Source organism: Astyanax mexicanus, chromosome 13, assembly GCF_023375975.1.
Source record: "Astyanax mexicanus isolate ESR-SI-001 chromosome 13, AstMex3_surface, whole genome shotgun sequence".
NCBI lineage: Eukaryota > Metazoa > Chordata > Actinopteri > Characiformes > Acestrorhamphidae > Astyanax > Astyanax mexicanus.
The window spans coordinates 15,579,518-15,591,265 of record NC_064420.1 but is presented as its reverse complement, the minus strand read 5'-3'; the positions used below and the strand labels follow the sequence as shown (position 1 = coordinate 15,591,265).

Here is an 11,748-nt window from a genome sequence, read left to right as displayed (position 1 = left end):
ATAAACACCTGATGCACAGTAGTATCCCTCTGTCTGAACTGTTCAGACGAATGTTAAAATTAGGTCACAGGAACACCATAGGGCAGCTGTTATTTGGGTGGTGGGTCATTCTCAGCACTGCAGTGACACTGGCATGATGGCGTAAGAGGTGTTAGTATGTGTTGTGCTGATATGAGTGGATCACACACAGCAGTGCTGCTGGAGTTTTTAAACACCGTGTTTAACCACTTACAGTCCTCCACTTCATTAGACGCTCCTACCTATAGCTGCTGCAGCTTGTAGATGTAAAGTCAGAGACATAAGCTCTGAATTGATTACTGCACAGTTTGTGTTGTTCATCCTCTATACATTTTATTTTATTTTAATTTTTTTACCATTTTCTTTCTAATTTACATGGTCAATTACTCAACCCACTCATTATGACTCCGCCTATCACTAGTAATGACCCAACACCAGAAGGGTGAAGACTAGCACATGCCTCCTCCAATACATGTGAAGTCAGCCATCGCTTCTTTTCAAACTGCTGCTGACTTGGTTCCGATACATCAGCTTACAGACGCAGCTCACAGACGCCTTGTACTGATCAACAACACCCTTTGGAGTAAAGTGGGGAGAGAGTGCCATCTACCCACCCAGAGAGAGCAAGGCCAATTGTGCTCTCTTAGGATTCTGTTAGCCGATGGCAAGCTACATAAACAGGATTCGAACCGGCAATCTCCCGAGTGGCAGCGACCGTTGAACCACTTGGACCACACATCCTCCAGTCCTTAATCAGTATCCTGTTCTCTGACTACTTTTATAGTCATATTATACTATTTTTATAGACTATATCTTATAGTTGTTTAAATCTCACACACACTTTGTGTAACATTTTTTAAGATTTACTCAGAAGTAACATATTACTTATGTTGATTTATGCTGAATAAATATTTTAAGTGGTTAAATAACACAATTTGTAGTATTTTTTTTCTTATCGTTTTCATAATGTTACCAACCTTTGACATCAATCATACCTTTTGTTTAACTTTTAAGGGACTGAGGATAACGGCTTAATGTTCAGCAATTAATAATATTAATTGAACTTTATATTTCTCTTGTTGTCTCCATACTTACTCTGACGTAAAGCTTAAGCTCACCTCCCTCTCATGGTAAAATATCATGGTCATTAAAATTATTTAACAAAATCAAAATGTATCTTTTAGACAGAAGGTCATCATGAACAGTTCAACATTTCTTCAAATCAAGGTCATTCATTTTTCATTGCATGCCAACTTTCACAACTGTCCACCCTGTTTTGCAGCTTGCCATAACCCTGATAGCAAAGAACATTAAATAAAAATGGCTTGGTTGTATTCAATCTTGTAATGTTAATAGAAAAAAATTGAATTATTTGTTTGGACTCCCCCCACATTTAACACAAAATATTAGTTCACCCAGTGCTGTATCTACAGTGTTGAGAAATAATCCATTCCAGTTGCTCTACAGGAGAATACACACACCACTGAAAGTCCATTTCAGATTTTCATGGTTGCCTACACAACTCACTGCATGTGAGTGAAGTGAATGGTCATGGTCAGTAGAACGATTGCAGGCTGCTGGAACCTGGAGGAGGTAATGTCAGCCCCATTGCCATCTTACAATGTCCAGCTTTCGTTTTATACCCTAAAAAATAGGCCACGTTAAATAAATGTCCAACTAAACAATGAAATATTAGAAGTAAAAAAATATTAGGAGGAAAAGAAATTAATCAGATTAATCACTACAATATTCTGTGATTAACTGAAATTAATTGCACTTGTTCTTATTAAGACAAGTTTTTATAGTGAATATTTAAATGTAAGTAAAAAAAAATGAAAGTATAAAATGTAAAATTCATATATATATATATATATATATATATATATCAGTGGTGTCAATTACAATAATAGTATATACTTGTATGTTTAAGTGGTGATAAAAACCAATGAGGAGGATAAAGGAAACTTTTTTTACTTTATTGTAAACGTTTCAGCTTGTTTGTAAGAATTTCTGAATTAGAACCTGGTTTGCTGAGTAAAAATGGTCGTTTTCACACCTGTAGTTGTTTTTTTTATGGTCTGGATCAATTGATGAGTTTGGTGAGAGTTTGGAGCATTTTCTCATTCTGTTTTGTTTGGTTTCACAGAGGCATAAACAGCATGAAGCAGCAGAGACAGCGTTTGTTCATAGCAGTATATTATCTGGCTAATATATCAGATTAAACTGCACCTTATCAGCAGTTTAGCTCAATTAAAAAGAAGCATATTTGATAGCTGGGTCAGATCAAGACTAGATCACGCTCTTAGGCAGGGTTGAAAACTTAGTGATGTAATTAATTGCGTTAAATAATAATAATGTGTTACTGATTCCAAATTTAAAAAAAAAAAACCCAGCTCAAGACCAGCTGCTCACACAGAAATATACATACCCTATGTTGAGAGGATAATTTGTAAATTAGTTCTTGACCAGCACAGGGTCTATGCTGTCTCTGAATCAAAACGCTGGATTTTTTGCAGGGAGGCAAAATTCAAACATAAAAAATTAGATGTAAAATTTCTTTTCTATTTAGTATAGTGAGGAAGAAATGGGTTTTTATTAATTTTTCAAATGTTATACTTTTTTTTATTGCTGCCACTTACAATCTGAATTTCTGGGAAAGAAAAAAAAAATCTTCTTTGCTTGATTCTTTAACACATAAGAGCCCAGACCCTGTTCTGAAAATTGAGCACATGATAAGGTTGAAATCCTAATAAAATATGAATGACACAACAATTTCATAACTTTTTGTGTCAAAGCTAGTTATATGGAACAGACAAAATTTCATTAGAGCATTTGTGTGGTTAAAATGGCCAGAACAGAGCTGTAGAATCAATTAATACATGTTTAAAAGGAACTAGTAGTTTTACTAGTTTTATTATTTATTTACTAAATACTAAATGTTATCTAGTTTTGATTTGCTTTATGAATATTTGAGTTTACTGTATAGCTCCTCATATGAGCAACGAACTCCTCATTAATACAATTACCAGAGGTCGAGTCTAAGCTTTTAGTTTATTGTTTACATTTTCCCTTGCACCTTAAAACACATTTCCCCTCTACCTTAAAAAGGTACATATGTTACATTGAGCCTGTAGTGCGTTAAGTGCTTTATGAGCTTTATACATTTCTGCTTTTGTTGCGCAGAAATTACGAACAGTTCACATAAAACTAAATCTAGTTCCTTATTTGAATTACCTGTTCCACTTTAAAAGCCAACAACATCAAGATGTTGATTATTCAAACAATAACCAGCGCTCAGTTTCAAATTTTAGTTTTATCTATGCATTTATAGTTAGAGGAATAACCAACATGAAAACAAGCAACTGTAAAGCTGAGAAAAGATGGAAAATCAATTAGAAACATAACACAAATATTGTCCATTGAAACAACTGTTTAAAATGTCCTGAAGAAGAAAGTCGTCACTGGTGTACTAAATAACAGGTAATGAACAGGTAGACCAAGTAAAACAATAGCATTTGATGACAGAAACCTTGTGATTGCTGTAAAGAAAAACCCTAAAACATCTGTTAGTGACATCAGCAACGACCTCCAGAGCGCAGGAGTGAAGGTATCACAATCTAATATTCACAGAAGATTTCAGGACCAAAAGTACAGAGGCTTCAGCAAAAGAGGAAAACCACTATTAATGAGGTGAATAGGGAGGCCAGGCTGGAATTTACTAAAAGGTACAGAGAAAAGCCTATGGACTGATTATGGACTGATGAGACAAAGAATAACATTTACCAATGTGAAGGACCATTATCAGCGGTGGTTCAAATAATCAGCTTGTCATTAAAATTGTCTGGAAAAAAAATCATATCAAAGAAAAAATCTCCCAAAAAGTGGTGTGATGTTTTTTTCCGCCCAAAAATGTATGAATTATCTATTTCACCTTACAAGCCGAAGACATCAAGAGCAGAGCACCTAAAAAAACGCATCTTTAGTCTAAAGCATGTGTCACCACAGCAGCATTATAGGTGGAATGGTAAATTCGAACAATCTAGCTAGCATCTTCATGAGTGATTTCCTAAAGGCGGTAAGGTGTGTTGAAGAAAGCTAGAAAGCTGCTACTTACACTTTGTGCCTTGGCTTGTACAGGTGCTACCTTAATGAAGATGATCAGCAGTGTTGATTCAAATAATCAGCTTGTTACCAAACTTGTCAGAAAAAAATAACCAAAGCAAAAATGTCCCAAAAAAGTGGTATGATGTATTTCATTGTCATTTTTGCATCTTGTAACAAAAACTGGTTGGATTATACCTGGATCAGATTGCTTAAGAAAATCCTAACATCGATCCAAACAGTATTATTGTTTATTTTAGGTAATCCAGCTCATTATCAGAGGGAGAATTCAACAACTAGAAAACTGAATTAAACCCAAAACGGCGCGCGAGTGCTGGAAATCCCGCAGCCAATCACAGTGAAGCTCCGGCTCTGGTGGGCGGGGCGCCGGTGGGCGGTACGCTGCGGACCCAGACGGCTCACTTTCCCACCAGCGACTGAGCGCGCGACCACCCGTAGCAGCAGCAGCAGCAGCAGCGCGCGAGCGTCCCGGCTCAGAGTACCGGACCCGGAGACGCGGATTTACCCTCAGAATCAGCTTCATTCGTGTCTAATCTTCATCCATGCGATTCTTCAGGCTTACCTTCAAGTGCTTCGTCGACTGTTTCTGAGAGCCGGACTGCCCGCTGCTCGCGACGCGCCCAGAATATTCCTCCTGAACTTTACCTCCTGCGGAACATTATCTCTATAAATTCATCACTTCAGTTTATCTCCTCAGCGGCCCCGAAACCGGACTGAGAAAGAGCGCGGGGCTTTAAACGCTCGCGGAGCCTCGAGCCGCTGCCTGTGAATCAGGCTAGCCGCGCTGCTAGCCGCTCAGCTCAGCATGACGCCGGAGCGCGGAGACCCGGACCACAGTATGTGTTTATTTACCGAATTAATGAGTTAATGATCTGTTTATTCACATTTCAGCTTATTAACCCGTCCGGGGTTAACTTTACACCCACCCGAGGTTCTGAACTGATGAGCACCCGTTCAGTCCAACGGTAACGGTAACGGATGATCGCCAGTGACGCTTATCATCACCGTTAGGTTAACGTTTAATGAACACATTGAGACCCGAATAGTAAATAACATTCATTAAACGCAGTGTGTAATATTTACACATTTTAATGTTGATGAAAAAACTACTTTTAACATCGTCTCATATGTTTCAGTAGTTAGGTTTGTAATTCTGACATTGAATCAACGTTTATTAATATGCTTCAAATGGTTCAGGTTCTTCTACACTTACAGTAATGCTTTTAGCTAAAAGTCGCTTCCCACAAAAAAATAGAAGTAGTAGTAATAATAATAGTAATGACATTAATAGTAATAATAATAACGATAATAATAGTAATAACAATAACAGTAATATAATAATATTTTTATTATTATTATTATTATTATTATTATTATTATTATTATTATTATTATTAGGGCCGGAAGGATTATTTAGCTAATTTCTGAATCAGTTTCAATGATTTTGCTATTTATAGGTATATGTTTGAGTAAAATGAACATTGTTGTTGTATTCTATAAACTACAGACAACATTTCTCCCAAATTCCCCAAAATGTATTGTCATTTAGAGCATTTATTTGCAGAAATGAAAAATGACTGAAATAACAAAAATATGCAGAGGTTTCAAACCTCAAATAATGCAAAGAAAACAAATTTATATTCTTTAAGATTCAGGAGTTAATTAATCAATATTTGGTGGAATAACCCTGGTTTTGAATCAGTTTTCGTGTATATGGGCAAGTTCTTCTCGTCTTACACACTGCTTTTTGATAACTTTATGCCACTCCTGGTACAAAAAATCAAGCAGTACAGCTTGGTTTGTGCTAGTGGTCATCCATCTTCCTTTTAATTATATTTCAGGAGGTTTAAAATTTGGTAAAATCAAAGAAACTCATAATTTTTAAGTGGTCTGTTGTTTTTTCCCCAGAGCTATATTTTATGTGGCAGTGATTCAAATAGTTTTTTTTGCTCCTTGTTTAGTAGTGAGGCTGCTGGTAAGGTTAAATGGAACTTTACTTGCCATTATTTAAAAAGTAGCAAAATTATTGTTTTAATATTGATTTCATACTCATACTCAGTTTTACCTCTTTGAAAAGAAAACCTTTTTAATGGCTATAACTGGTGTTTGCCTTGAAACAGAGAAGTGGTAAAATCCTCCCCCTTTAAGCATGTGTCATCAGGTGCGCTAAAGTTCAGTAACCCAGCTGCTGGTTAACTTGTTAACTTTAGAGCACCATATGTCTTTAGAAAGGGGGGAGATGGTGCAAAAATGAATTATTATTGTCCATTCCTTTATTTCTCTGTGATGGGGAGCTGAAATTGGCTTTGATTAGCTTTTATTATGTATTTTATTTGATTGTTTCATTCTGCTTTAAATGCTGCAGTCTATTGCACTATTTAAGGTGGAATAGGAAAGTAAGACAAACCACTAGCATTCTTTTTACGCTCGTTATGAAGAATCTGTTCACAAAACATTAAAACTACACAATAAACTATGGTAATATTGTGCTAATCATCACTTTTAGCAAGAAAAATACTTATATTTGTGGGTTTTTTTGGTCTATTGTTCCGCCATTTTGCCAGTTGTTCTCATAACCCTCGGTTTGAAGTGTGCCTGTTTGAAGGGCTAACAAGCCGTATCCCTTCCCACTACCCCTCCAACCTAACAAGGACGTTAAAAAAAAGCCCAGGCCAGGCAGATCCATTAAGACAACTGTTCAAGAAGACTGTTTGTTGCTTCGACAGTCAAGGGCTAGCCCTTTTTTAACTCCAGCCGAGCTACATAAGAACCAGTCACCAGAAACCCTGTATCTACAAGAACAGTTTGTCGAATTATGTCATGCAGTGATCTCAATGGCCACATTAGTGCTCAGAAGCCAGCATTAAACAGAAAACAACAAAACAATCGTGTTACATTTGCCAAGGCTGAATTTTCTGATTAATCATCCATTGAACTGCATCCTGTTGACCTGTTGAAATCCACATGTACCAGTCAAATTGGGTGGAATCATGGTTTGTGGTTAAATCCAGTGTAGTGGTGCCGAGAGCTCTGCAGAGTGAATGGCATCAGTAGCCTTAAGTATCAAGACATTCTTGCTGCCCATTACATTTCAAACCAGAGGGCAAGAGAGGGAAATTCTGTAGCAGGATGGTGCTCCTCGTACTTCAACCTTCACATCCAAGTTCCTGAAAGCAAAGTAGATCAAGGTGCTCCATGATTGGCCAGCCCGGTCACCAGACCTTATTGAGCATGTCTGGGGAAAGATGAAGGAAGAGGCTTGGGAGATGAAACCAAAAAAATCCTGAAAAACACTAGGAGTGCTGCAAGACTGCTTTCTTTGCCATTCCAGGTGACTTCATCTATAGAAGATATATGAATGCAGTCTTCCAAGCTCATAACGATATTAATACAAGATATTAATTGTACCATATTTGTGTATTCAAAAAAGTATATGTATAATTTCAACATTCTTTGTGAATGAGAAGACTTAAACTCTGACCTTTCTGCACTGATTAAATGATAAAACTCAATAAATTATACAAATTTATACATAATCTAGAGGGCTTTTCCTTTCATATAAGCCATTTCTGATTTCAATTAATCAACTACAAGTTATTATTTGTTTTTCCTACATCTTGGATAAGCGAAAAGACTTTTGTCAGGGACTGTACTCTTATCACTGACCTTGAGTTTAAAGCTGTCTCAACCTAACCAGACACTCCAACGAGATCAGTAACGCTGCAGTGACTGCAGGATATTTCAGAACAGGCGTCTCAACAAAAACGCAGCACACTTTTAAAAATCAAAGTTTTTTTTAACCCTGTGAGGTCTAAGGGCACTTTTTTATTTTAGCATATCTTTTTAAATTCACCTTTAAAGGCACTTGCAAACACCATAATATCTGTCTTGTCAGTAAGTGTTGATTTTACTTATGTAAAAAAAAAATAACATGTATCCACAACATTTATATTGTCCATGATATAAAAGTTAAACTTAAACAAAAAAACTGTTTAATAATATTACGAACAACACAGTAAACAAGTAAACATTCAGTGTAAAATATGTACAAATTATCAAATTGAAATTTAATTAATAAGAGTTTAAAAGATAAAGAGGTAATATAACAACTAAAAGTGGTCAAAGAAAATAATTTAAAACAAATTAGGCTAAAACTACTACAACAAACAAAAAAAATGAAATAAATAAAATATTTAAAAATAAATAAATAAATAAAAATAACAGTACTTTTAAAAATAGTTTTATGTAGTGAATTGCAGTTTGCTGGTGCACTGCAGTTTTTCCAGTTCAGTAAAAACTTGGTACCTGGCAGCTGATCCAACTACTAGAGTGTATCTAATATTTACCTTTTTTATATTCATCATCAGAGAAGTGATGTAGGCTGGCATATGACCGGAGGGTGTTTTATAAAAAGAAAGTTCTGCATTTACTAAAAGAAAAGCGTGATCAGCTCTAATGAATGTTTTTGTTAAATGAATAAAAATGGCTGCACATGCTTTTTCTTTCTGTCTATGTCTGTATAAAGATCAGTTAAACCAGTGTAATAGCAGAGACTGCGCTGTCTTTCTCTGAATCGTGACTGATAATTAGACAAGACATAGTTTTCATTCAGAAATAATTTTAGTTTATTTATTAGATTCCTATCTATATACATTTGCTGCCTCTCCCCTTTATGCAAAGATTAAAAATATAAAACAAGTTTTAAATTAACAGGGACTGCAATACAATAAAAGGGGTCCAACCCTATTTCTTCAGTAGCTTTTTAAGGATTAAATAAAGCAAGAGCAACAAAAGCAACTAATTATTTAGCAACTATGTGTGGAGGGGTGGGCTGAAGTGAGACAAGACTGTGGCTTTTGGAAACAGTAGGGTTGAAACCCTTTGTTTCTGTAGCAAATGTGTATCTGTGAAACATGGCCAGCTGCAGCAAAATGGATGTTTCAGGTTTAATCAGACTTTTGAAGATGGTTTATTATAGGGCTGCAACTAATCATAATTTTGGTAGTCAACTGATCTGACAATTATTTGTATTATTAGTCAATTAGAACACTTTATTCTTGATTAAAATGAACCACCAAGAGGGATATCTGGCAACAAATTGACATAGAAGACAGAATACAGACAAGAAGTAGGACTGTTTTTGTGGTGCCTGCTAGTCCATGAGTAATTTTTTCTCATTTTTCTTAATTTTTTATTCTCTTTTTCCAACAGAGAATGGAAAGATGTTTGGGGAGGAAGCAGAGGAGCAGTTGGAGGTGGAGTACCCCCTTATGGCGGCAGGTGGAGGTTGTAATGGTGAGGCGTGTGAGCTGAGTCCGGGCTCAGGGTCGGTGGACGGGTACGTGTGCGACCCCAGGACAGTGCTGGGTCACTCCGACAGACAGACCTGGAGCAGTCAGATGGACTTCATTATGTCTTGTGTGGGTTTTGCCGTCGGCCTTGGCAACGTCTGGAGATTCCCCTACCTCTGCTACAAGAACGGAGGAGGTAAGGCCATGAGCAACACACACACACACACACACACACACTTGGTTTGTCACCCTGTGTTTATAAAGTCGCTTAGTTCACCACATCATTAATTTACATAAAGTTACATAATTTTCGCTTGTCTGTAAATCACAACTACAAAAGACATCCTCCCATAGGAAATGACTGGCTTCTTGGCGCTCTGTCTCCTGTAAGTGTGAACGCAAGATCACACGTATACACACCACTTTTTAGATATGTGTGAACACATAGCATGTAAACTAAGCTAATAACATAGGAAAATACTGCCATTTTGAATAGAATCACATCTTATTCATTTTAAATGTGAAATATCGATGTTGCAAAAGGCTGCAAAATGGGTGGGAGGTATGTAGGCATGTTGCTGCTAATCGTGGCTAGTGCTGCTGCTAACCATGCTGTTGAAAATATTGGAAATCTAAGCTTAATGTAAAAAAAAAAAAAAAAACTTACTATTGTTGCTTAAAATGCGTTTTATAATCCAATGCGCCTTATGTATGAAAATGGTGCAATTTATAGTGTGTAAAATACGGTACAAGTATGTTAATTGACACCACTAATATAAATATAATTGCATTTTACATTTCATACACTCATTATTTTATTTACATTTAAATATCCAGTATAAAAACTCTTAAGAAGAACAAGTGCGATTAATTGCAGTTAATTACAGAATATTGTTGTCATTAATCTGATAAAATTTTTTAATCGATTGACACCACTATAAAAAAAAATTTAAAAAACTCTTCAAACAGTGGGATCTAATGACAGAGTACCCTTACACTGCTATCTAGTGGGCAGGGTTTAAACACAAAATGAATCACAGCGAGACCCTGTTTATCTTAACAAGTAAACTAATAATATAAAACTACTTTGTTTTTGAAAATGTTAACAGTTTTGCTAAACAAAATATTGCGATATGATACGATATTGATATTTTCTTACACATCTAGTTCTAACCAATATAAATAATTTAGTCAACATTATGTAGACTTCAACTATTCTGAACCAAGGTAAAAGTTGCAAGGTAAATTGGAATCACAGTCTGTAGTCATATAATCAGAAAACATTCCTTATGTCTGTCTCTGTCTGTCTGTCACTTTGGTTTATCTTCAGACCCTGGTATTGAGATTTCTCCTGAATGGCTACTCGTACTTATAAACTGATATACTGAACTGTAGAACAAAGTAATCACTTTGTGCACATTAAGGTCATCAGCTCCAGTGACCTTCACTAAAGAGCCAGGGACTCTCAGTTTATTCAGGGAGATAAACAGTGCATACAGCCATGTTTATTCTACACATGTATAAGGTGGTATTGTTATTCTGCAGTGTAAGGAAAACATATATATTATTGATATATTGATTTGTCACAATATTTGGTTTTGTAGGCATATGATGGCAATTGGCAATTGTAGGCATATGATGGTGTGTTTTTTATTCTATGAAAGTTGTCCTAAATTTTCTTAAAGTATCACCAGATTCTTGCCAGTGCACAACCCTAGAGATGACACACTATAAAAAAAAAAGGTTGATCTAGTTTAAAGGTCTCCTTCCGCTAAAATCCACTTTTTTGTTCTTTGTAAAATACAATAGCTCTCTCAGAGTTCCACCCCAAGGTTTTGTTTTAACTGCTTGTGCGGCTCTGCTGCTGCTCAGCCAACAAAACTCCATGGTGGATTTTTACTTTATGGATCTGGACTACCCACCTCTGCGTAAGTAACTAGGTTTACATAGGATCTCCGGTGGATTTCACATTTTACAGAGACTCTAAGACGAAGTCAGTGGCTGGACTGCACTTAGCAGGGCATTACACATGTTGTAAAGTAACATATGACATTGCAAGGACTGTTACTAGAGTGAAACTAGTAACACTAGAGACCACAACTACACAGTTTAAACTTAATAAATGATTAAATGAGACCTTCTCAGCTCTTAACCTAATTGGGACTGTACCATATGTATATTCTATGTGCTTGGAATATATGAAGAGTTTGATTCCAAAACGCGATAAACGCCATTTAAAAAAAAAAATGAGTTAGAGCCAGAATCAGAATGTTATGTGACCCCTCTTGAAAAGCCAATATTCAATTTTCAAAAAAAC

General features: G+C 36.1%; 2 protein-coding genes across 2 annotated transcripts in view; one reads left to right on the top strand and one right to left on the bottom strand.

Moving 5' to 3' along the window:
• baz2a (bromodomain adjacent to zinc finger domain, 2A) overlaps positions 1–11,748 on the bottom strand; it is a 353,839-nt gene that overhangs the window by 74,861 nt on the left and 267,230 nt on the right. The gene's annotated exons all lie outside the window — the stretch shown is intronic.
• si:ch211-117c9.5 (sodium- and chloride-dependent creatine transporter 1) overlaps positions 4,547–11,748 on the top strand; it is a 31,122-nt gene continuing 23,920 nt past the window's right edge. Inside the window, exons 1-2 of the mRNA XM_007232994.4 lie at positions 4,547–4,976; positions 9,352–9,627. Coding sequence (XP_007233056.3) covers positions 4,946–4,976; positions 9,352–9,627 — 307 coding nt within the window. The 5' untranslated portion in view covers positions 4,547–4,945. The remainder of the gene's footprint in view (positions 4,977–9,351; positions 9,628–11,748) is intronic.